At 38.2% G+C, this 27,533-nt stretch overlaps 1 protein-coding gene across 16 annotated transcripts in view; it reads right to left on the bottom strand.

The window, feature by feature from the left end:
- afdna (afadin, adherens junction formation factor a) overlaps positions 1–10,287 on the bottom strand; it is a 109,956-nt gene extending 99,669 nt beyond the window's left edge. For 12 of the 16 annotated variants that reach the window (XM_079639779.1, XM_079639789.1, XM_079639787.1 and 9 more), the window contains exon 1: positions 9,775–10,185. In XM_079639779.1, coding sequence (XP_079495905.1) covers positions 9,775–9,876 — 102 coding nt within the window. In that variant the 5' untranslated portion in view covers positions 9,877–10,185. Of the gene's footprint in view, positions 1–9,774 lie in introns of all 16 variants that reach the window. The other 4 variants (XM_079639778.1, XM_079639788.1, XM_079639790.1 and 1 more) reach the window with 3 other exon arrangements.
- Positions 10,288–27,533: the final 17,246 nt, after the last annotated feature.

Here is a 27,533-nt window from a genome sequence, read left to right on the forward strand (position 1 = left end):
CCACTTTTAGCACTAAAAAGCAGTGAAGTAATAATGCAGCAACTGCACCGTACCATGAACCTTTCAACGAGCTGTAATGATGTCATAGCCACACATTCTATGACGGGCATTCCTCCGTCCAACCAAATGTAAAGCTCTATTGTGCTGAAGGACGGACAGGGACACTATACCTCACAGTTTCCAAGATAATATACGGCCGCGGTTGTACGGGGAGCGTGGATGAACCCAACGGGTGAATGAACACAATGGGTAGTGAATGCACACTCATTTGACCAAATGAGATTGTTTAGACTAAATGAGTTTGAACTAGGGCTAGAACTTATTAATCGAATAATTAATCTAGCGATTAATTTTTTCTGGTTAATCTATTGTCTATTTACTGAATAGCCAATTAACCCTTTGGTTAATTTACCAATAAATAATAACTAAATCTATGTATGAACTTGTACCAAATGATACTATTCTTGACAAAAGACAAAGTTTATGCAGAGTAGGCCTACCGTAATTAGGAAAGGTGTTTACTATGGCTGCGTTCAGTCACTTTACAGCCCCAATTTACGGCTTAAATCTAATTATTTAAAGTGTAAATCCAGAAATAGTTTGTTCATTCAGGAAATTAAAGTAGCTGCTTGAATATGTTTATTCAGCTGTATGATCAACAACCATCACAACCACATTCTTACTAGCCATAGTGGCAGTATCAAACATGATGGTGCCCATTAAAACCGTGAAGTTATTAAATAAATGAGTCCAATCGAGGTGTGAGTTCATCCATAAGATATTTTAAAAAATCCCCAACAGCGTTAAATGCTTTGTAACCGGTTGTAGAGAGCATGTTTGAACTGCAGTTCGTTTTTAAAGTCCCCGTGAACCGGAAGTTGCAACCGACTTTATTGTTGAGACTCATTTCCAAGTGAAACGGAATATTGAATAGAGGACAGGGTTTTATTCAGCGCACCTTCTCTCCATCCCTCGATCATAGCAGATTGACGGTTGGAGGGGAGTGGTTAAAGATGGTCAACCCAAGCCGTCAAACTGATGTAAATTTAGAGAAGAAACGTCTTTCCAGAGCGGAAGCAAATTTTCAGATTTTTTTTATTAAAGATTACCACGGCAAACATTTTTTTCTGTGTATTAGCCTAACTGAATCAGTGTGTGTGTGTGTGTGTGTTTTTGAAAGGCAAAAAGGTTTGAGAACCACTGGATTATGTCGACGCCTCATTCCAGCCCTAGTCTGACCACACAGAAAGTAAGACTGGCCCTGTTGGTCACTGAAAGAGTTGAAAGTGTGGAACATTCCAGAACAATGAAAATGGGCCAATGTGTGCGCCTCAAACATGGAATTTCCACTTGCTTAGTTTTCCTTAATTATGAGAGAAAAAGGCTTATTCCCATCAACCTTTTCCCTTATTTGACATTACGGCTAATCCCACCAACATTAAATTTTACTTTAATTATATATGGATTAAATTTTAATCCAATCTGCATAAAATATCTCCATCAAGGACATGGCAGCACAGTGAGCGCACAATATTATGAAATCATATATTGAGATATGGCTTACATTGGTAACATCACCTGTTTATTGATATTTTTATATATATACATTTTTAAAGAAATATATATAATAATAAAATATACATTGTTTTATCATTTGATACATAACTGTACCATGGCACCATCATCACAGTACTTTGAACTTTCTGTAACTGTTGGTAAGAACAGGCCTCATGAGCGGTCAAGAAAACTTGGACAAGGCGTTCCAGCCTGCTCGCCAACTGAAAGAGTTTCACGCTCATGGGAGGACACATGCGTAGTGTAACAACAAAAGATGCATTCCAAAATGTGCAACACGCCACAAAATATTTGGCTAAGCTTTGAGGAACATTTGGACTTTAGAACAGACTTCAGGAGGGTGTGATGGGTCAGATTTCTCAACACTAAGCATTCAAAACAAAACAATACCATCAGAGATTTAAAATTATGTATTGTAAAAAGTATATTCATGCCTAAATTTAGGATATTCATTCAATGAGTCAAGGGAATGTAAAAAGAGAATTAACTGAAATAAAAGTGTCTTGTCTTGAGGTTGTAAATTGATGAGAAAGCATGTTGGAAAGAACAGCACAAACAAACAAGTCAACAGCTCTGAAAAGCCGTCTGATCCTGTGAGGTCACCTGTGTGTGACTACACACACACACACACACACACACGCACAAGGCTAGCGGGTCAGCGCACAATGGGTGTTTGTTGGAGGGAACGATGGCCAATCAGGTCAGCCCTGGAGCGGCCACTGACTGACCATCGGGCCTCCCAGGAGATTAATAGAGAGTGACAGGCCGAGGCTAGGGCTGGGATCAGACCTCCCATTCACAGGACATCCATCCAGTCTAACGACAGCCATTCAGCACTGTGACAATAAGGCGTTTGTGTGCACAAACCACAGAACCACCTCACAAAAATAACAGGATCAAAGTCACTGGGTGGATGAAGGAAATCTAGGTGCCTTGATCTTGGACTATGTGGACAGGTGATGCATTATATGCATCAAATACTATAAAAACAACATACTGCTTCTGAATTGATACTTGTAGTCCATTTTATATCCCCAAAAATATGCAACTGGCACTAATTCATGTTTTTTACATGCACTTTAAAAAAATTAGGCCTTTGTGAAATTAACTACCGGTAATCAATAGCTATGTTTCCATCCACCTATTTGTATGTGAATTTTGGGATATCGCATTTAAAAAAAGCACTAGGTGGAAACACCAAAATGTGCATAAATTCCCATAAAATGTGCATGCCCATGAAAATACCTTTGCGCTCAAATGAGGCGGATCATTCTGGACAGAAACACATGTAGCGAATAGAGAAGTCAACTCATGTGACTTCAACAGAGAAGTCACAAAAATGTGATTAGATAACTGGACTAACCAGCGGATCAATTTCATTGCACAGCATCCCAAATGTTGGTTTGATCATTCTGTAATGCCTGAGCCAAATTCGGTCATCAAAATGGTTGGGTAATAATGACCTCCCATAAGTATCTCACACGTTTGCGTTCCCAAATACCAGACAACCGCTTCTGAACTCAAGATAACATGGCAGTGTTTATTGCGTTTCATCTACACGTCCTGAAACGCAAGTAATTTATGATGTACGAATAAAGAGCCACAATGGCTTCCCCGATTTCAGGAACTTTCCTTTTTATTACAGATATTTAGTGCTAATTTCCCAGGAAGTGATGATTTTGTTCTCTTGGACACATATGGAACTGGTGCTTATGCGCAAATGTCTTATGCAATATCCCAATTTTGCTAATTTGCAATTTTGGATGGAAATATAGCGAATATAATCAAAAAGTCAAATTCCATTGTGTTAAAATACATTTTAAAACAATTATTTAAAAAAAGGTAGGCCTAGTTAAAAAACATTTCATAGGTAAAACCAAATTCCTTTTTGCTATATTTTTCCATTATATTCTTTTAATGTAAACATTTCCATTAAGAAAAACAAAGCAGTTAAATTTCGATATAATCATTACATCGCAAAAACATAGGATACATGTAGGCTACAGTATTCATCATTTTGATCTACAAACTAAATGTGTTGTTGAACACCACATTCAAATTAACCGTAACTCAAACATTCTAAAGACAATGCAAGTACTGATGTTTTTATATAAACAGTAACTTTACTGAAAAACTAGATTACTCATGTCATTTATAAATCAATTATCCAATCCAACTAGCTGCAGCCCTACTTCGTAAAGTTAACACCAATTCTAAAGGTGATGATACACAGGGCAACTTTTTGAGCAATGTTGCTGGCCAATGTTGCCGTCAACGGGCAACCAGATGAGACACAGGTCCATGACCGATCTAAATTATCCAGATAGAAATGCATTGCCCATTTTCAGTGGGAAAGTGCCCAAGCAACAACCGCTCAGCAAGATTGCCCAGCACCTTGATTCTCTGTTGACAACCTCTCACGCTGAACTTGCACAACAGAGCCGATTAGCTGTTTTCAAAGCTCTCCTGCAGGAGGCAGGGTGAAGCACATGTGTGTGTGCGAGTGGAATGCGGTCGCTGTACGAGGAGGAAAAGCGTGAGACGTGAGAGTGGAATACAATGATTCCGATAGCAACCCCACCCTCTGCACCACGTGAGGCCACTTGTTATGATTCAACATGCAGCCTTTGCACAGGAGCTCAGTCAACGGCTAAAGGTTCAGAGAAAAACACCAGCCAAAACCTGAACCTGTCACAGAGCTAGTTTCTTTGTAGTTGTAGTTTCTTCAGGGAATCACAGAGATTTATAAACACAAAACAATTCTGAATAATAAATGAATGACTTCATAATGGATCAGAACTAGGAAATTGCTAAACATGGTATAGTTTAACAACCTCATGAAATAGCTTTTAGTTCATGTCTGTTAGAGTCGAGCCTATATACTAGTGAAATCCTAAATTGACAAAAAGAAAAGTATTAATTGTCTTCAAGCAAAATGGACCAAAAATATTTAAACACATTTTAGCGATTTACGTCCTTTCCAATTGAATTTACGTATTTTGAAAGCATCATCTCTTTCATTCACGGTACAAGTTGTCAAATGTGATGTAATTTAAACTGAATGCTATTGGCCATTTTAATCAAAAACATCTCGCCCTTACTTTCCTGTTTTAAAAGGAAATACGCCAACACAGGGGAAAATTCAGCTCTAACCATTTTATGGGAGTTTTTGTGATAAGAGACAGTTCCAAGGCAAAAATAAAAGACAGATAAAGCACAGAAATACTTGATGATGTACCCAAAAGTGCATTATAATCCCCTCAGATTAGGGAACCATGGATTAGGATTTTTAAATTACTGCTGAGGGAAACCTCGTGAGTTTTATACCTACACAATTACAGTGCAGACCGCAGTACATTTCTCATACAGGCTCAGATTGTGGCATGAAAATCACCATGGAGATGATTTCCCAGAGAGCCACACGCTGTTGAGGTGACAAAGCCTCTTCATTTTCTAATACAACATTTTCATACCCATCAAAAAGTTGCATCTTTTAGCTTGCGCACCTCCATTGAACACAAAGACTTGAGTCTCCGATGCCCTGAGAAATCAGAATTAAAGTTTATTTAATGCAGTATGTGATTTTAATCCACCAGTAAGCAGCACTGTGTCCTAATGCAGAGCTTGTTCTGCAAAGAGTTCACATCTAATGTTCTCTAACATCACTGTGTAAAATTAATTATACAAGATGAAGTTTGCCTATTTGCCTAAATGCTATATAGCCACTGCCTCCACTAACATTTATTTATCAGCAATTGTGCATCATAAACACATTGTGCAAACATGCAGAGAGACTTAAAAACATAATATCAGATCTAAAGCTCTATATAAAGTAAACAAGTGTAAATGGTTGCCAAATTAGCACTATTAAATACATTCAGTTAGATGCTTCAACCATGAGGAAGAGAGAGCGAGTCTACTCTGCATACACAAATATTTTCCCACGTCCACAAGTGACACTGAACTATATCACCTGCTGAGAACAATCAGGTTAAGCGAAGATACAACCATGGGAAAACCTGATTTGATTACTCTTCCACGTCACCTTTACCCTGAGATACACATTATATGCTGAAAAAATATGCTGACTGTGTCACAATCTGTGTCACAATCTTTAAAGGTATACCCTCTAGGACACTTATCCATTTTTGATGCAAAAACACTAAAGATTGAGGAATATTGAATTGCTTTATGCTTAATTGTCCAATAAAACACTTGAACTGAAATGTAATAATTTCTGCTTTTAGATCAACTAATATCTAAATCATTAGCTTCTGAACAGCCTGCTTTACTTGACTAATACTGTAGGGTTGTCAAAGTACAAAAATGTGTTTTCAAATGTATCCACTTTGGAGAGCGTTTTCAAAAAGCTTTGTTTTCGTTAATAAAAACGCTCAGTGTGGTCGGATGGCCAAAACGAGAGAAAAAGATGCGTTTTCAAACCGAAACGTACTAGTGTGGACAAGGCCTAATAAACAGAAAGCAAAAGAAGAGCCGTATCTTCACTAAGGCTCTCAATCTCTAAAGCACACGATTGCACTGAACTCTGCAATCTCTCGAAAACTCCCGGTATATAAAAAAAGGTGTCTTATGAACAATGAATCTCATTGTTTACACTTTGTTGGTTTTAATGAAAGGATTTACTAGCGTGCGACTCGCATTGGACAAAACAAAACATTTTGCGTTTTCAGCAGATTCTGACTAAAGCCCATGTATAATTCGTTTTTTATGCGTATGCATACAGTCGAACATGTAGCCTTTCAAAGTATAGTCCATTTGATAGTGTGTGCAAACGGAGGCGCTTGACACGCGCTCTAGAAATTTTCATCTTCGTTCAGTGTTTCAATTTAGTTCACATTTATTTGTATAGCGCTTTTCACCATACATATCATTTGGCGGTCGGGTCTGTGCTATTTTTCTCCAGAAGTTATAAAATGTCTGTATTCTTTTAAATTAAAGTTGCGGCTATCTTGTCAATGCGGGCGTCTGTTGTTTTTGAGGTGTGTGGCAAGCAGGACGAGGACTAGGCCGAGAGCCGTGAGAACGGGGCGAAGCCGGCCGCGTGATTAATAAATGAGCGTCCACTGCGCGCCGCGGCGCACCGGCCTCGGGTTTCTCAAGGAGGAGCTTCGGAAGCATAAAAGGAGCGATGACAGTAAAGGAAGAGAGAGGACCAGGCCTGGACTACTTTAAGTTGTGCTTTGTTTATGTGCGTGTGTCTTTTACTTTCATTTTGTGTTTGTTTATTAGTTAGTTTATTTTATATGATTAAAGTTGTCAAACGTTCGCCAGTTCCCACCTCCTTTTTCCCTGATCCTTTAACTTCGTTACACAGTCTTTGTTTTGTTGTTGTTGTTCCATCTCTTTAGTTTCATTTTTTACTGTGCAACAACAGCCTGCCACCTTTTGGAACAACTGATGATCAGTGCAAAACAAATTCATTGCGCAAAACTCAGGCAGATTCTACTATTCTAGTGACGAAAATTAAGTATTCCGGAATCTAAATCCAGAGACATTTTCTTTGCTAGATAATCATTTCCATAATCTTTTATTTGTTTTGTTTTTTGCCTTTTCAGCCATGGAATGGGCATCCAACACTTGCCAAAACGGTTTGTCACAGAGCCAATCTTAGCCAGTGTGAGACACATGGGAATGGAATCACAAGGCTTTTAGTAGGGTGGGGACAGTGAGGGCCATGCAACTGTTTCTGGTGGACATGACAGATGCAAATACAGGAAAATGATGGCATGCCTCATTTTGTTCCTCCATTCCCTTAAAAACACTGCGCTGATGGGTGAAAGGCTTGGTTTTTGTATTTCGGAATCAAATTTGTTTCATTAAACCATTCAGTTCCCTTATTACAAACAATTGCCTTATGCATCTTCTCTTAAAGCTTAAACAATCTTATGTCAGATTGTGAAAAATGTCATCTTTTAATCATCTTATAATTATCATATTAAAAACAATGTTCCATTTCCATTTAATATCTTAGTAGGTGCAGTGCTTCATCCAAAGCAAATTATAAACGAGCAACATCGCAATGTCTAAGAAACAGAGGCAGAGCGACAGGAAGTAAGCAGTCTTCATAAACATTATCCACATATTCAAACATGAAAAGTTGTATGCAACAGGAAGATGCCACATGCAAAACCATCCCTACTACAATCCCAGAAAATCATGATAAATTATGGATGTAAATGACTAAGCTAGTTAAACACACTTGCTTATTTATTAAATGTATAACAAGGCACTTTTTAAGTCTGCCCCAAATTTCTTTAAATTTGAACTGTAAACACACAGCAATCCCAAATGACTGCGATATTAAAACTGACAATGAAAGAACAGCAGAGTCCATCCTTGCACTACTACACATAGAGGCACAAAACGAATCCTTAAACGAATCCAAATGCAGCCCAGATGTATGCAATTACGCTTCTCTTTAAAACGTAGAAAATCTAAGTGGACAAACATGCATTTCAAATTGCATATTTTCATGCATGCATCTCCGAGCTAATGAGGTGACGTTAAGAGAGGTAGTCTGATAATCAGAATCTGTCCATGTTAACGTCTGGTCTACTGATTTACGACATCATTTGTGTCTCCAAAAATACACAGTAGCACCAGCAGAACCCTTCAATTATACCACTGCACATTCTACTGTAAACAACAGTGTTTCACAGCAAGTAACCAACTTATCTAATGAGCGGTTTAGTGTTTACATAAATTACTCCTTACATAACTCATTATCAAGTGAGAAATGCAAAGCATTTTAAACTTAACATCCCTAGCCAGCCACAGCCCAAAACAAAAAGATAAATGATTAGCAATCTAATGACTACAACAGAAATTCTCGATAGTAGATCTGCACATTGGTTATTTGGAGAGAGATAAATCAGTAAGGCTGTAAAACAATAATAATATTAGGCAATCTAGCTACTATACAATGTGCCAGTGAATAAAATGTGACAATAGAAGCAGGCTTGCAAATCGGCTGTCACAATTGGTTGGAGGACTAGACGATTACGTCATCACGGGATCTTCAACACTCCCGCTGATCTTTTAGGAGTTTGTGCTCTTAAAGGGGGTGCTTGTATGGGGTTCTGTTATGCACTGTCCACTTCTTCCTAATCACCCTCTAAAGACCAAACCAACCCTAATCTATAGGCTTTTATTATGTCACATCAGCAGGTGCTTCGGGGGCTCAATATCACTTATGCATGAATTATTAAGGGCCAAAGAATATTCTCAGAGCCTATGGGGGTTTCCAGTAAATCAGCAGGAGAGACCCCCGACCTGATGCTTTACCCCCCAACCCCCTTCATTCAAAGCATTCATGCACTGCCCGCCTAAAAACACTAATTCCCTACCAAAAGTGGCTTGCAATCCAATGCATCTGCAGGTGCCAAAGTGCATGCATGTAACGTTACTCAAGAAAACCAATGCTTGTTAAACACCCCATTGATCGCGCGATTGTTTGCATCGAAAACACACCGATCTAATATTTAAGCAAAAAATAGTCATGCACCAGAATGACAACATGCATGATATTCAATGACGCTTGCGTTTTAAATATCGGAAAACATACACCGTGCAAATAAATGCACAACCATCGGGGCATTTCAAATTATATTATTTATATCTAGTTTATGGTCGCTATGTTGGCCAAAGACACATCTACAGACATCCTAAAAAACATGTTTATTACATTAACGTACCATCTACAACATCATCATCCCGCACGATCATGCAGCTGGTCTGATCTAATCTGACAGTTTTGCATGCAGCTCTGCTATAAACTGCAAGCACCGATTTCCCCCCCCTGTAAATGACCGGCTCGTGCACGATAAGAAACGTTTTAACGTAAATCGAAAAGGCCAATGCAATGTTGAACAGCAACAGGGACCCAGCTAAAAGTGCTCGCATCTCATTCATACCAAAATATTTGTGTTTACTTCACATTTATAATGGGCATAACCTGTAATTAACTGACTCAAAAATACACGAAATAAGCCACAATGAACCTAATGTCGAGATTTAGTCGTTCCAGAGCCACTAGTCATTTAAAAATAGATCATTTATGACAGATCAAGCGCACGTTTCTTCACTATAACAATCTCGCGTGCTGGGGGAATGAATCTCGCGGCACGGACAGCCAGGAGCTCGTGCGGCCTGTGCTCGCTCGCGGCTCCGGGGACTCACCTCAGTCGGTTGGCTGATCTCGAACAGGTCGAGCCGGTTGGCGTTCCAGTGGTTGATGATGTCGGCGAGTTTCCGCCGCTCCTCCTCTCGACTCCCCGACATTCTCAAATCCCGACTAATTCTAGTCAAGCCGGAGAGAGAAAGAATCTGCCCTTTTCCCTCGTCGATTCGGTTTTATCCACTCAAACTGGCTTCTAATCCGACGACCTGAAATAAAAGTAAATCTGTTACACCCAGAATCTGGGCTTTCAAACGCGGTTTCTGTGGTGAGTGTCGCTCTTTCCCGCAGTCGCCGGTTAATGCACCTCAGCTCTATCGTCAACCGCTTCTACTGTTTCCGCGTTCCCTGCTCTCGTTTCGTTTGTCTTATCGCGCTCCGTGCGCGCTCCCTATGGCAAAGCAGTGGGACTGACTGGAGCTGTGCGCGCGCCCCCTATACTCCACACACAAAATTCATGAAGCACGCTTACGGATACGCGCATAGCAACATGAAAGAAACATCTCGTGCCAGGCACTTTCTGCTCTCTCTCTCCATTCAAAATACTTTATTGTGTTCGCGAACGTCGTTTGATTACATTTTATAGGCCTGTTTAAGATTTTCCGACGTGATTAGATAGATAGATAGATAGATAGATAGATAGATAGATAGATAGATAGATAGATAGATAGATAGATAGATAGATAGATAGATAGATAGATAGATAGATAGATAGATAGATAGATAGATAGATAGATAGATAGATAGATAGATAGATAGATAGATAGATGGACAGGTGGATGAAGAGAGAGAGAGAGAGAGAGAGAGAGAGAGAGAGAGAGAGAGAGAGAGAGAGAGAGAGAGAGAGAGAGAGAGAGAGAGATGCATTTGGTGGCCACAAGGCTGCTCAGTCAAACAGCATCATTATAGACCTGACATGACCAGCTGTGCACATCTGCAAAGCAATCAGCTCAATGAAGCAGGATGATCCACCATATAAAACTAATTCAATATGAGCCTGTAACTGTTACATCATCATAGAGTCCTGTTCCTTTGTGCACCCAAAAAGTACTCATTTCAATACAACGCACTGCAATTCTGAAGTTTGCAAAGACTTTTTTAAATTAGTGGTGCTTTCCGTTTTTCAAACCCCTTAGCCATAAATACATTATGTAACTTGTACCATTTGAATGAGACCTGAAATGATGTGGCTCATGAGTGATCTGACTTACTCACATTCTTCAGATAATGTGAAATACTTTAATAAACTAAATGGGTAACATGTTAACACAACACAATGACCCAAAAGAAAAGGCCAGACAAAACCAATAGAAAAAGCATCTCTCGTTTACATTTTGTCTGGTCTCAGTTTTCCACTGCTGGACGATTCTGTCTAGCGCTGCACTTTGGTGGTCTGGAGAGCCGGACATCAATTGTCCATTTGAAGGGCAAATTAAAGAGAAGATAGATTGGCAAATAAATCATCATTTGCTATCTAACTGATATGTGCTTTATGAGTCAGCGTTCTTTGTGGCAGCTTTCTTCACCTCAATCTTATTTCATATTGACGCAGATCCTGGGGCAGAAACTGACAAAGCACAAATGGAAAGATCTTGTTAAAAGTGCTGTAAGTGATTCTTTTGAATATAATACATGAGATATATCGACTAATAACTGCTGGACTCTGTAAATAATCAGAAAACTAGCATATCTGCCTTGGCAAAATATCGATAATGTAATATTTCCGATTCATATTCCAAAGCAACTGTTGCACTTATAATTAATTTCAAGAAGTTTTTTTTTTTTTTTTTACTTCCTCTGTTGCTTATCATGATCTTACAACCTGTAAATAATTTCCCCGCCTCTATTTTATGCAGTGATATAGTGGTGAGGTCAAGGGTAACAATAAGTAAATCACAGTGTCTCAAGCTGCAATATCTGTGGTAGAAACAGGAAGCTTGCGAGAGCCAAAGCAATATGGTTTCCTGCTGCGGTCTCTTTTTAACACCGGTTTCATTTCATCTCCCTACATACACACACTCACTTTAAAGCTGAAGTTTAAGACTGAACTTTGAACTCAGAGATGTGTTTCTCTACAGACATCTGAAAGCACTTAGAGGATCTTTATATCTGCAACCTTCTTCTGTGATAAGAATAGGTATTATACTGTTCAGAAACGCACACTGAGAGAGCTCTTGCAGTAAAAGCAGAGGAATGTGCACGCTGCAGGGTGGAGGGGGAAGGAAGGTGCAACAAGGGCAATATGGAAACATCCTGCATCCTGATGCCTCGCATATATAGTATTATCTCATTACATTCATGTAGGCAATTACGCATCACTGACATCAGAAAGACAACACTGTATGTTGTCATGCATTATAATTGGAAGTTACACTGCCTGGCCTAAACAAAAAAAGTCGCTGATTGGATCATTATTGCTGTGATTATTATATTTGTTATTGGCAACATGTTCTTCTAACCTTAATTGATGGAGTGTGTAGCTTTTCATTTCTTGAACAACCATAAGACATCATGGCCATATTCTGGGATGAAATTAATTGAAAGTCTTGACCAATGGCTCCGATAGACTGTTAAGTATTTGCATTTACATTTTTTTTGTCCGGTCAGTGTATATTCATAAGGATATATTCCACAAGGGATAATAAATTGTAATATTAATATACAAATTGATATAATAATATATATACTGTATATATATATTATACAGTAGTGGCCAAAAATGATGTCCGGCCTAGGAAAAATGTACCCTTTTTTACCCCTTTTTTTTAATGATTAAAATATTATTAAACATTTGTTAATCATATTATGTAATTGGGGTCCGAGTAAATTTTCTTTTTTTTTTGTGATAATGCAATGAAACATGCCAAATTGTGCAGACATAATTTTTGGCCAGGCTATCATACAAAGAAATGATGATTCATTCAAAGAAATCATTTGAAGCAAGAGAGAACTAACAAGATATGAATAACTGATTATGTTAGTAAATGTATGCTTTTGCTAAATGTATGCTATATATGCATTTTGTTTCACATAGTAAAATAAAACCTGTAGCTGTATAGTTTGCAAAATAATTTTGTCATATAAATATCTTAACCAAGTTTAATATCTCCCTAATATTTAGATTTTTTTATCGAACTTGTACACTGTAAAAAATGAGCAATACGTTATAACAATATGATTTTAAATTGCTCTCATCAAAATAAGTTAAGCAATTTTCAACTTTTTTAATAATTTATGTAGGATTTGAATAATTTAAGTCAGTTTAATGTAATTTAAGTACTTAAATATCTAAGTTAAAAATTAAAAAAGGCAGCCACTTTTTTTATAGGGTCATAAAAAACTAAAATCTTAGACATCACTTTTGGCCACTGCTATATATATTATAGTGTATATAATGAGCAAAACTATTCCAAAACTATAATATACTGTCTATATACTGTATATAAACAGTAAAAGAGTTTTGCTCAATGGAAATTTTCTCTAAAGAAATTACTGGAAGTCAAACTGGTTGTGAATGCTGTTACATGTTGATATTACTGAAAATGTGTGGTGCTTTTCTTACTTGTAAATCCAGGCAAAATACAAAGTGGTGAATATGAAGTTAGGAACTCAGCGTCTTGAGAAAAGTTACTCTTTAGGGACAAAAAAAAAAAATGAAAGCAGCTAAAATGACACACCCTGAGCTTCTCTGGAATATCATCCATGATTTAATAAACTCTCTTTTTATATCAGCTTGCACACAACGGCAATGCATCACTTCCACATTAAATATTTCATGGAACCAGATAAACATATTGTGGATTTCAAGTAAAAAGAGTAGAAGCATAAATGCATTCATCTGCTTTTTTTTTTTTAAACTTGTAATTTTCTGCTTTTGTATTGTGCAAAACAGCAATTTTAAAGATAAAGCTGTGTAGTAGAAGTAGTTCGCAGAAGTGTTCCAGATCATTATTAAGGTTAACAGGCATTTGAAAACTCAAAAGTTGGTCTGATAATCATGTGGAAGTTTTGACATTTGCACGGAACAACCCATGCTAAAGAACACGGGACATGCACAAAGCAGTCGCCATTACTGCAGTCAATGTGAAATGTTGTCAATCCATTTTACATCCATAATGTGACATATTTATGAGGGAAACAGAATATTCAGTGAGAAAAGATTGATTTTTAAATCGTAATGACTCATTTACAATAACACCAGACATTTGTATTTTACCTCCAGGTGCTTCAAGATATACATGTCTTACCCAGAGCCAAAAGTGTCTAAATGCTTTGTCTCACTGATCCATCCAGCCCATCTGTAAGTCATTGAATTGAACTCAAACCCAGTGAGACTAATTACCCACCATCTTGCACGTACATCACATTTTCACTGAGAGAAACCAAGGCTGAATCTTACATACTGTAAAGGTGACCGACATCAAGCACTATTTCGAGGCCTAAAAAAAGACAGATCTGAAATTAAGCTTAATTCATACTTGGTGTCAATACAGTGCAGTTTAAGTTTATGTTGTATTTAACAGTGTGGAGGAATGTGTTGAAGCATTTGACATAGTCAGCATATTCTGCAGAACTATAATTACATGTTCATCCTGCTTTAGTTGGCAGAGTGCAATATTTGTGTAGTTTTATGTCAAATTATTTCGCTATTGTACTGCTCTGCTCTGCATTTTGTCATTTAACATATACTGTGATATGCCTTAACATAACAATATAAAAACCAAAGATAATTTGATTGCTATCATGTTACAAAAATGCACAAACAATACAGCCAATAGCAAACAACATGCAAAGTCTGTCAAATGGAAAATAACAATGCACTTTCTGGACTATACAACTGACCTATAGTAACCCAGCTAACAGGGAACGTTCTGACAAGGTTCTCTCAAAGTTATGAGCAAATTATTTGTGTTAATTGAATGTTCAAGTTATCTGGTTATGTGTTGTCTAGTTTGTAATAATGTTCTCAAAATGTTAAAAGCACAAAAATGTTATTTAGTAGATCATAATGTTTTATTTTGAAACGTATTAGTTGGATGGTTATAATCTTTTAGAAATATAAGAGAACATTCAAGTCAAGTCAATGTAACTGGTACTCGACCTGCTTCGAAACAGGGTCTCCGATGTGGGATGCGGCCGTGCTAACAAGGACGCTAAAGACCGCAGCCGCTAGCATCAGTTGCTAGCGCGCCTCTTGAGGCCAGGGGAGTTAGATTCATGCACAGCTCTTACTGGCCTATGTCCACACTCAGCCACCTAAACCTCACTCCCATCCGGGTCACGGCACCAAATTTAACTGGTCCTACTCGCTCTGAGTGGGATTCGAACTGGGATCTCTGGCGTGGAGGCGGAGGCCCTTTTGTGGCCAGGGGAGTGAGGTTTACATACACAGCTCTTACTGGTCTATGTCCAATACATCAAGTCACATTATTTATATAGCGCTTTATACAATACAGTTTGTTTTTAAGCAGCTTTACAGTGATAATAAAATGAGTCAATGATGTTTATTTTGGCTGTACAGCCGCTCTAAAAGAAAATAGTGTCATTGTTCAGCTGAAGTCAGTTCGGTGTTTATTCAGTTCTGTTGTAAAGATCATCAACTAATAAATCAGTTAATTTCATCTATAAAGCAGTTCTGCAGAAAACAGTGATGTCATTGGCCAGCTCAGTTCAGTTCTCATCCAATAGTGCAGTCAAATCAGAAATATTGTTGATTATTAAGTGTCCCCAACTAAGCAAGGCAGAGGCACCAGTGGCAAGGAACCCAAACTTCAGCAGATCACAGAATCCAAAAGTAACGTAATGTTCAGAGAAGAGAGAACATTCAGAAATAACATTTTCATAATCTAATGGGAGTGTTAGCAAAATGTTCTTATATTTGTTAGCTTGGAACACAAATACACAACATCAAAATTTACAGTGAAATATAAACCTACAATCAACTTAAAAAAACAGTTTCAAACTTTTAGTTCTAGCAATAAATGCTGAATAACCCGCAGCGACACAATACTGTTTAGTTTCTTACACAGAATTCACCTTCATTTTTAGGAGTGGCCCACAAGGCCTGTTGGGAAAACATGCCGTTTACACAGCTGTCCCACACATCCTAATCATGATGAATATTTCCATCGCACTGGAAACTGCTTTCAGTTCTCCTTTAGTGCTGTTTAGGGGCAAATCCAACTTTAGCAATAAACTAATGTCTGGAATATATTATGAGGGGGAAAATGACAGCTAGAATGTTGCAGTTCACTTATAATTTTCTATGTTTCAATTTTCTTTATTTTCCAAATTCATGAACACAAAGACAATGATAAGAACTAAAACTGTAAAGATATTTTAGGAAAATTTAGCATGGGAGAATATTCAATAAAAAATATAAGGTTACCACAAATGACAATGCTGGAGTTATATATACAGATATATACATATATATAATGCATAGTTGCAATATATATATAATGCATAGTTGGTTTGTAATTTTAATTATTATTATTTAATGCATTTTAAGGCCTTTTTATCCGGAATTCAGTAGCCTATATTACACAAGGCTTTTTATTTTCAAAACTTTCCCAACCCCTTTTGAACCAGTGACTTTCCAAGACTTTGCCATTTGTTTGTGCACTGGATTTTGTCAAATAATTTTTAGCCAAATATAATTCAACAAGTAGGCCTATTTTTAGGCCTAAACTTTAGTGACCACCACAACAAATACATTTTTCTTTATAGGCCTACATAAATAATTTTTACCTGAAATCTTGATGTTGGAATAAAGAAGCTCATATACATGTCATATAAACTCTTTAGTAAAAAAAAGCTCCCGGTATTTCCCATTTGCTGCTGATTTAAAAGCCATGGACTCATTTGTCAGTTCCATAGTAGTACCCGATCAAATTTTCAAGGCTGATTGAATGTAAAAACCTTCAGTGTTGAGGTAAGGTTGCACAGACTTGCTAAGCTAACAACCAAATGGTCGCCAAATTAGAGCAGCACTCCAGTAACTGACACAAATTGCCAGCTCTTGGCCTGCGAGATAGCGTTCTGCCGGCACAGCTGTGTTTGATATTACTGCGGCTTTACAGTGAGACAGCAGAGGCCTCGGCGCCCACAGAGCCAGAGGAAGTCTTCAGGGGAAGAGTCTGCTCTCTGCAGCTCCTTTTCAACCCACTTATTTAGTGCAGATAGAAGCGGTGGGCAGTCGCCTCCAGTCCCTGAGGATGAGCTCTGGCACGGAATGCCGTTTCCGTGGCGATGGCTTGGCAATGGGGAAAGCTTCACCTCATTGAGCCTCGGTGCTTGTCAAGTGGCAGACGTCTCCGCATCTGCTTAGCAGTCTACACAAAAACAGAGAAGTGAGCTTTTATGATAGGCTGGTCCACGCTGATATAATTCAGTTTACATGGGACAAACAATAAGTTCCTGATCTTGCATTCAACTGATGTCTTTTGAACGGGTCTGAAGAGGGACCAGTTTAAACCATAAAACACGATGGGGGACGATTCACGAGCATTAAGTGAATAAGAGATGCCTTGAAGTTGCACCTGTTAATTGCATTTACCATAGTAACCGGTGCAACTTCTGCATCTGTGGCTATAAGAGAGAGTTTCCACCCACGCGCACACACTCACACACACTCAAGCAGAGCTGAGAGAAATTCATCTAGAAAACCACCAACTTGCAAAGGATTTACAGTTTATTCGTTTACTGTAACAGCCACAGACTTTAAAGGGGTCATGACATGAGAAACCAAATTTGCCTTGATCTTTTGGTATATAAGAGGTCTTTGTACCATTAAAACGTCCTGCAAGTTTCATAGCTTAAGACGTCCTCCCCATTATAAACGAATCATTTATTTAATCAAGCTCTAAAAACAGCTCGTTCTGGATCCATGGTAAGAAGTGACGTCACGGTACGAAGTGACGTACCAGCGTTTGCATATGACCGCCTCCGTCACAAGACAACTACGCTTTAAGCGCAAGGCAACTACGCTCATTTCGTATCGTTGTCGCGCAAGTGTTCAGTCGACGGACAGCGAGTGGGTCTGACTCTGTGTACAGGGGAGATTACGATGCCGCAGATGTGCTGTTCCTGGCTGTGGACAAACAACATCTTTGAATACGCTGCGAAAGATCCAGTCGTCAGGGAAAAATGGATGCACTTTATTTTTTGCGGACGTCTCAGTCACGGCAGTGTTAGTTTAAGCGTCTGTTCTATACATTTTAAGGGTGACTGTTTTGAGCTTTGCCAGAAAACTGTTGCTCAAAGATAAGTCCGTGCCGTCTATTCTGGGCTCAACAACGACGACGCAAACTGTAAGTAATGTATTTAAAACTTTAAACTACTTTTTAAATACGCTGAAAGATCCAGTCGTCAGGGAAAAATGGATGCACTTTATTTTTTGCGGACGTCATAGTCACGGCAGTGTTCAATACATTTAAGGATGACTGTTTTGAGGAAAAAATCCCAATATGATGCTTGGCTTTGCCAGAAAACTGTTGCTCAAAGATAAGTCCGTGCCGACTATTCTGGGCTCAATAACGACGACGCAAACTTACTTTTTACCATGGCTAATATAAACACATTTGTATAAGAGAATCTTGAAAATATGTCGCCTTTCTAGTAGGCCTACATGTGATAGAAAATTAAAAATGTTGCCTTTATCAATGCTGCATCTTCTAAGATGGCCTGTCTGTGCATGCATTTTCATTGGAATTAGTTAAATAATGTTAAACTGTTAGAAAATGAAGCTATAGGATAATTATGCACTTATCACTTATTTGGCAAAACTGAATTGCTATTTCAGGCTTTTCCATCTGAGACAAGCTAATTTTGAGCTGATTTGTCTGAAGTTGAAAATGTGCAGTGTGTTGCATATCAAAGAATTAGTTTCTCGCTGAAGGTCTGATAATGCAGAAACGGCTGTCTAGACAGTGTTCAGATACAGTACATCGGGGGATCTCTCATTCAGAATGTATGATTGAAGGGGTCAGACAAAAAATTCATTTCTATCATCATTTATTCAGCCAAACCAGGGTATGATGCTTTCAGGCTTCAAAAATTATGCAAAAGCACCATAAAATTGGTCAGCATGACTAATGTACTATATTCTAAGTCATGTGATTGATTTGTGTGAACACACCAGATTTTATTATTAACTGACGATTTAGCAACTGAATTATTGAATCAGTGAGTTGAACTTAAGCATCAAAAGAGTCCAATTCATAAATGAATCATTCAGACTGTTTTTTTTTAACTGTGGATGAACCAATTCATTTGATTCAAATAAATGATTCATTTACAAATCAGAGATTGCTACTTCTTTCATAAACTCTCAAAGGCCGCATTTACATTACATGATTCATTCTAATTTTTTTCCATCCATATGGCAAAGATCAGATATGACCCATGAACGTGTAAGCAGGAAAAAAATCACATGGATTCTGATATTCCCAGATTGGTTTCAGGCCTCATTCATATGTGGAAATAAATCTGATATGAGTCGGATACATGCATTTGTGTCTGCCGATTGTAAGCGGACAACTATAACTTTAAAGGAACACTCTTTTGGAAATAGGCTCATTTTCCAACTCCCCTAGAGTTAAACAGTTTAGTTTTACCATTTTCGAATCCATTCTGCCGATCTCTGGGTCTGGCGGTAGCAATTTTAGCATAGCTTAGCATAGATCATTGAATCTGATTAGACCGTTAGCATCTCTCTCAAAAAAATTACCAAAGAGTTTCGTATTTTCCTATTTAAAACTTGACTCTTCTGTAGTTACATCGTGTACTAAGACTGACAGAAAATGAAAAGTTGCGATTTTCTAGGCCAATGATCTATGCTATTACTAAGCTATGCTAAAAGTGCTACCGCCAGTCCCGGAGATTGGCTGAATGGATTCGAAAACGGTAAAACTCAACTGTTTAACTCTAGGGGAGTTGGAAAATTAGCCTATTTCCAAAAAAAGTGGAGTATTCTTTTAAGAAAAAAAAAGTGTGTTATTATAACTGTAATGAGGCCTCCCACTGACAACAAGTCTATGCAATTATTCACAACTCTTCGTTTTCTCCATTAGAGGTCGATGGTTGGCAGATTAACTAAATCTCTTACAAATCCTCAAAGTCCTCTGTCACTGTGCTACCCTGGAATGTATACAGCGTTTGTATTTTGTATCACGGTTTCATGGTCCACAAATGCTGCCCTGGCACTGCTAAAAAAAAAAAAAAAGTACACTTTTTTTTTTGTTGGGAAACCAGAATTCTGAAAATTATCACACATGGACAAAGCTATACAATACAGACAAAGCCAAAGGGAGTAATCAATAGGCAACTGTTATAGACAAGATTTTAATTATTTTTTATCTGTGTGATTAGAAATAACACATTACACATGCTGTGAATATAAAATCTGTGCGTGATAAAATATTCAGGGTAAAAGAGAGACTGATACCTATAGAAGATGCTAATGGGAGTGCTTTGAATTTTTGCCTCAATAATAGGTTCCTACCGGCTGTTACTTCTCTTTACAGTCAGCAGACAAAAGAAAGCTTGAGGAACACAAATTTCCCACAGTTCCTTTTCCCAATAGCTGCTGCGAGCGTCGACTGTAATTTGTCAGACCAATTAAAAGGCCATTTTGGGAAGTAAGAAGGTGCAGAAAGCCACACTCTTTTCTCTAGACCGAGCTGAAATAAAGCTGTCGAGACTGTGTGCTGTGAAGAGGAGCAAACGAAAAAGGGGGAAATGAATAATTCATGCTAGTTTTTTGTCACAGTTAAACTCCTTTTCTGTCTTATTTCTTTCAGCCTGACCTTGACACCACTCATTCAGCAGAAAATCCGGTATTTAACGCCTCACACATCGCTGTCTTCTGTCTGTGTCATTCATGCAGGGCCCCTATCTGACTCAATTCTGAATCACACATGAACAGAAAAAGCCATTGTAAGTTTGTCTTATCAGTTTTCATCACTATCGCAGTTATGATAAGGTGCTTGAGACAGTGGGTTTTGTTTGAATTATGCAGATGAGCGGTCTTCAAAAAATTCTGAATGAATGCTTATAAAATTTTATTCTTAATTTGGAACCAAATGGTATCAATAATTACATTAGAATTAAATTACACTGAAAATCATTTAAAATTATTATTTATCGGTAATTATAACTTAAATTTACCCAGTTAGATAATAGCCTGTTTTATTCATGTTGAGGGCTTTCCAAATTCTGAGGAAATTTGATTTGCGATGCATTATTTTCCTTTAGGAATAAAGGCAAGGGCAAACTTTTGAAAGCTCATGTTCTTTTATTTTTGTGGTCCAATTGGAAGATTCTATTTAAACGTTCAATCATTATTTGCATATCAATATGTGGTTGTTGGCAGTAACGCATTACAAGTAACGCGAGTTCCGTAATCCAATTAATTAATTTAAGTAGCCTAACTATAAAGTAACACATTAATTTTAAATTTACAATAAAATATCCAGTTACTTTTTCAAATAAATAATGCAGGTTGTTTTGTTGTCCCGTGTATTGACTGACAGCTCTCCTGTCTCCATGTTGAGATAAATCATGAGTAAGTGCAGAGGCGTTGTGTGTGTGCATTGTGTGAACAGTGAACACTAAACATGATGCTTATAAGTTCAAGACTAAATGTGAACCTGCATTTACTCATCTCGCTTGCAGAAAAACAGATTCAGAATTCCTCAAAATTAATTCAAATTAAAAGTTAAAAGCAAAATCAGAATTTAACGCAAACCTGCAATATGTCAAATTACACAAATATACTTTATTTAATCTCACTTAACAAAATGTCTTTGGTGGTGACCTTCGATGACCCAATCATAGGCCTACTAATGAGAAAAATTACTGAAGAGTCATCCAAAATCGCATACTTCCCTACTATATAGTAGGCAAAAAACAGTATGTGACAAAAGAAGCATGTCCAAAATCACAGTATAAAAGAGCAGGCAAAAAGTACCCGGATGACATATTACTTCCGGCAAGATTCTGAAGTGTGTATATGATGGACACTTTATATCCCACGAGGCCACGGGAGAGGATTTGTGAATGGCAGTGAATCTATGCAATCAAACACTGGTGGGCAATCAAACACAAGTTGTCATTTTTTGAGGGTTTGCAAAAACGCACCGTTTTGTGCCTGGCCCTTTAAATGCAAATGAGCTGCTGCAGAGGGCGGGGTTTCAAAAGCTCATGCAGCTGCGATTACCTCTACCTCACACTAAAATGACAGAAACTGTTCTGCATTTAATGTTAAAACGGAGTCAGACAAAGATGGAGAGACTCAAGAAGAAGTGACAACATGTAGAATGCAACAGGACGTCTCTGAATGGTTAGCTGATGAATTTATGTTGCTGATGTGGAGTTAACTATCTTCAATTAGCATATTCTGTCATGATAATCTATAAATCACTCGTATAGGAACTGTTGTAAGATGCACACAGAGTGACTTTCTATTGCATGTGAAAAGATGGATGCTAAAGTTTGAGCTGACTCAAAAATGTACTCGTCTCTTATACAACAACTTTTCCTCTTCTCGGACTGCGTGTTCCCGGGGGCGGGGTTTATGTACATTTTAGGGTTGGTGTCATGATGTCACTAACCCGGGAGGAATGTCCTGTAGTCTGTAGACCCTACCAGTTTGTTGTAGTCCTTTTCTTTAAAAGCAAATATTATCTTTGCTTTGAACTTTGAGCATTGTAACTTTGTTTATTCTCAAACAGCAACATTTCACACTAACTAAAGTTAGAAAAGTGAAATCATACTCAACCACCCCTTTAAACAATGAGTAATGCAATATTGTAACGCATTACTTTTAATATTAACATTCCTACACTACACTATGAAGTAACAATGACCCTAGACTGCAAACCCAGCCTGATCTGCCGGCGATTTGATTTTGCAATTCGCCCTGCAGCTCAGGCTGTAAACCTGTACACTCTTCAATCCTGCTTCTGTTACAAATTTGCAGGGATCAAACGCCTAAGACCGCTGATCAATCCTCCAAACCAACACGTTTGTTGACACGTTTCCTGCCTGGAGTTTTCGCAGCAAAGGATGTCACCTGGATCGTTGGTCTGATAGGTTGAAGGACTATTCAATTGCGTACAGACCCAAGGGGGTAATCCATCCGCGCCGGAAACTGAAGCCTCCCCGGGAGCCGCCATTGTAGCAGAACATCACCTGCTGTTAGCATTCCATTGACTCCCATTCATTTTGGCGTCACTTTGACAGCGAATAACTTTACATCTGAGGCGTCCAAAGACTCCATTTGTCCATTATTTATTTCTAAAGAAACACGACAATGTATAAAAGGCTTCATTACCTTGTATCTTACGTTATGGCGCCGTAGAAGCCTTTTTTGTAAAAATAGGCTAACGATTGCGTCATAACCACTCGACTCTCTGTCGCACAGTCGAGAAATTACCGTATAGACAGGCGGAGAAGCTCACAAGCAATCGGAGGGACGTGGAGGCATAAAGTCCGATAAAGTCAAGAGAGAAGCCCATAGAGAGTCATAAAGTTGCTCCTGCTGCTAGCTCATGGACAGCAAATACTCACACTATCCGTCTCTGCGAGATTCGGAAGGGAATGATTCAGATTTCTCTCGGCACAGCTACTAGAAGACTCACGTCACATCTACGTCATCAAGCTCAGTTTGAGTGCTTCTAATGGGGTTCACTTTTCTCCGTTAAAATCTATGGGGTCGCTGTGTCCATCTTATATACTGTCTATGTACAGACAGAGTCATTTATGCCCGTTGATACAGAGCAGACTCCCCAGACTAATGTTCAATCTTAAAAGATTGAGCTTGGCCCGGTGATAGCCAGATTACAATGACTACAATTACATTTTGCCCGCAAAATTTCGCTCAAAAAATCTGTGCTGATGACGAACGCTACGTCATATAAGAAACCGGTATTAATATAACCAGTAGTATTTTATTGTGCTTGATTTGTGGACAGACGAAACAAATTTAGCCCCGTCAAAACTTCACAAAACAAAATCATTTTGAGGCTTGAAGTCCGATTTAGCCCTACAAATCTGGCAAACCCTCATCCTCTCCCTTCCTGTCTTTCTCTCTTTTGGGAAGATGAGGTTAGGGGGGAACAGGGAGGACTGGTGGTGGTGAAGCACACACATGTCATCGTGAGCCGTTTCAATTTTGCTAAATAAAGACATTTTTGTTGGGTGTCAGCATCTTTGTGCCATTGTGCATTGTGCTGGGACCAGCAACAGAAAATGCCCTCCAGATCTACATCCACATCAGCAAACAGCAAACAATGGGCACTGCGAATGACTCACGCCTGTCATCGGTAGCTATCAGCAGGAAAAACCCGTCTGGCCTGCTGAATCACAAAGAAAACAAATGAGGTTGTGTGGGTCATGGAAATTTGGTGGCAAATGCCTAAATGTAACAAGCACCAGCGCCTCCTAGCATTAGAAAAGACACCATGCACTCATCTATCTAGTCTATTTACAGTTCATGCTTTCTGTTGAATGTCTCCAGTCACAATGACTCCAGTAGGAAGTTTCTGAATCAGCACAGGATCTGTTTAAAGTCAACATGAGTCTATTTAAAGTACATTCTTATTGCAGTTTCCTTTTTTTCCCAGTTGCAATGTTTTATTCCGAATAAAACAGAATCCTGAATGTTATCTCCAAATTTTAAAAAATGTCTTTAAACCAGTTTTTAATTCACAATTGATCAAATCACCCTCTAAACATCATGATTCACTAGAAATACATTGCTTTATAAATGTAAAATGATTTTGCACATTGACTTTAATATCTCACTTGTCTATTATAAGTTGTCTCAGTTGTCTGATGATATCTCAGTAATTTTTTTTAACTCTACTGTCAATAATAGTGTGTCCATTTTTATTTATCCAAAGGAATTTTGGAAGAAACATCTGAGATAACTTGATACGTATATTAAATAGACTGTAACTCCATTAAGTTTGACGAGCTGTGAATGAGCAACTTCGGAGCAATAAAAATTCCTCCAGGTAAGCAAGTGCATTTATATATTTATATTTCAGTCTCTCAGTTGGTCGGCCCATGGAGAGTGTTTTAACTGCCCCGAGGATAAGACGGATACACTGCTGCATGAATGTCTGGCATTCCTTAAGGGATTTGCACAAGAACAGGAGGCTTGAGAAAGGGGGGAAACTAGACAAACTACCACAGAGGCACTGCAAAGTTAGTGAGTGTGTGGACAATATTTCCCTCTTGAGCATACCTTTACATTTATGCATTGGCAGACAATTTTATCCAACATTACACACATTTTTCCAGTTCATGCAATCCCTGGGAATCATACCTATGACATTGGCTTTGTCATTATCTAAATATATAAATGTAATTTCATTAGATAACATGCAAAAAAAAAAAAAAAAAAATGCACACGTTTAATGCCAAACTTTTAAAGTGTGTTAGGGCTGAAATAATAAAACAATATATATATATATATATATATATATATATATATATATATATATATATATATATATATATATATATATATATATATATATATATATATATATGGACAGTATCTGTATATATTATTTAGACAGTTTTCTAGGTGTCAAATGTTATTGGAACATGTTAATACAGTAGTTAATGCCATAAATGTGGTTACTCTGCTAGGGCACCTGTGTGAAGCTTAGGAGAACTGACTTCATACAGCCACTCAAATCACCAAAAACACCATAAAAGATCCTCTAGCCATGATCTGTTAAACACTGACCTCTAGTGGTAGAGCCGGTAGACGCAACACCCAGAACGTCTTTGGCTGTTAGAATAGTAAACTAACATACCACTTTTATTATTCTGTAGAATAGGCATATTGTGTTCTATTAGGCCATTTTAATAAAGCAATGAAAGAGATGGCAGGTGCGGTGACCGGGAAAGGACATGTTCACTAAGTTTTGTCTTGGGCAACGTCAAAGTTGGGAATGTCATATTAACTCGTGGGAACGTAATAAGTCGTGATGACACAACGCGGTGTCAAGTTGTGGTCTCGAATTAATCATATGTTGAGGGAACGATATAGGCTATATGTATTATTATTATTATAATATATATATATATATATATTTTAATCGTCTCTAGGCCACGACTTTATGTTTTAGGACCGATAGGCCTATATCTATTTGGGCCACGAGTTAAATGCGTAAACAACCTGCGCGACCATAGCAAACCTGGCATTGCCAGAAATGGATAGGCCTATAATATTTATTTGTTTGGAACGACATGAGGGTGAGTAAAGGATGACATAATTTACTCTCTAAAACACTTTAATGAAAATTTTAAAAGTTGCCTTGACAACGAAATTAATTTTAGTTGAAATAATTTTAAAGTCCCACTGTAGTCAATAATTGTATCCCTTAGTTAAACTCACCTTTCATCTCCAAAATTATACATTTAAAGTTTTTTTCCTTGGAAAAAAAATCTTCATGCCTTAAAGTAGCTTGAATGTAAATCTACACCCTTGCCTCGTTTAGTAAGCAGTTCTATGAATTTGTAAATTAGCCCCGCCTCCATTCACTCATTCCAGGGCTCATTCCAAAGTTGCAAAACGTTTTTTTTTTAATGGAAACGGTGGTGCGTTGAACACATAGACAGTATATAAACTGGACACAGCGACCCCATAGGTTTCAACGGAGAAAAGTGAAGTCAATTAGAAGCACTCACTTCCTGATGGCTGAGCGTAGTGCGCAGGCTCAAACTGAGCTTGACGACGTAGATGTGACTTAGCCTAACCAACCTGTCTGAATCATTCCCTTCCGAATCTCGCAGAGACGAGAGCCTGAGTATTAGCTGTCCATGAGCTAGCAGCAGGATCAACTTTATGACTCTCTATGGGCTTCTCCCTTGACTTTATGCCTCCACATCCCCCCGATTGCTTGCGAGCTTCTCCGCCTGTCTCTACGATAATTTCTCGACTGTGCGACAGAGAGTCGCATGGTTATGACGCAATCGTTAGCCTATTTTTACAAAAACTGCTTCTACGGGGCCATAACGTAAGATACAAGGTAATTGAGTCTTTTATACATTGTCGTGTCTCTTTAGAAACAAATAATGGACAAAATGGAGTCTTTAAACGTCTCAGATATAAAGTTATTCGCTGTCAAAGTGACGCCAAAATGAATGGGAGTCAATGGAATGCTAACAGCAGGTGATAGCTTGATAGCCAATGGGGGCCCCGGGGGAAGCTTCGGTTTCCGGCAGATGGATTACCCCCTTGGTTGAACACTCTGTTCTGATGATGCAAGAGTTGCAACTATGGCAGCTGAGAAGGCCATTCTTTGTGTTCTTTTTAAAGAATTTTCGGAGCCTGATGAAATCGGTATTAAATATGTGTTTAATACTGCAAAATACGCTCAATGTTACAGTCATTGCCCTTGCCGTCCAGAATAAAAGAGAATTGACCCTTTGCAGGGAGCTTGACTGACAGGTGATTTGACTAATCATACTTCGCCATCCGCCATTTTGTCTGACAAAGTAGTCAGGAGAGTTAGTAGATTAACATGGGAGGATTTGAACTTGAAAAACGGAGTGTACTGATGCCTTTCCGCGATTAAAACAACATTCCTTCTTATGTTCATTCATGTTTATTTGATGCTATAAATTAACCTTTAGAAGGAAGAGATGATCGGTTCACGAGCAGCTTTAACTGAGGCTCTACAGCGATCTGTCAAGCACATTAAAGAGCCACAAAACGGAATTTATTGTTTAAATTTCT

This window comes from Phoxinus phoxinus (genome assembly GCF_949152265.1).
Source record: "Phoxinus phoxinus genome assembly, chromosome: 16".
NCBI lineage: Eukaryota > Metazoa > Chordata > Actinopteri > Cypriniformes > Leuciscidae > Phoxinus > Phoxinus phoxinus.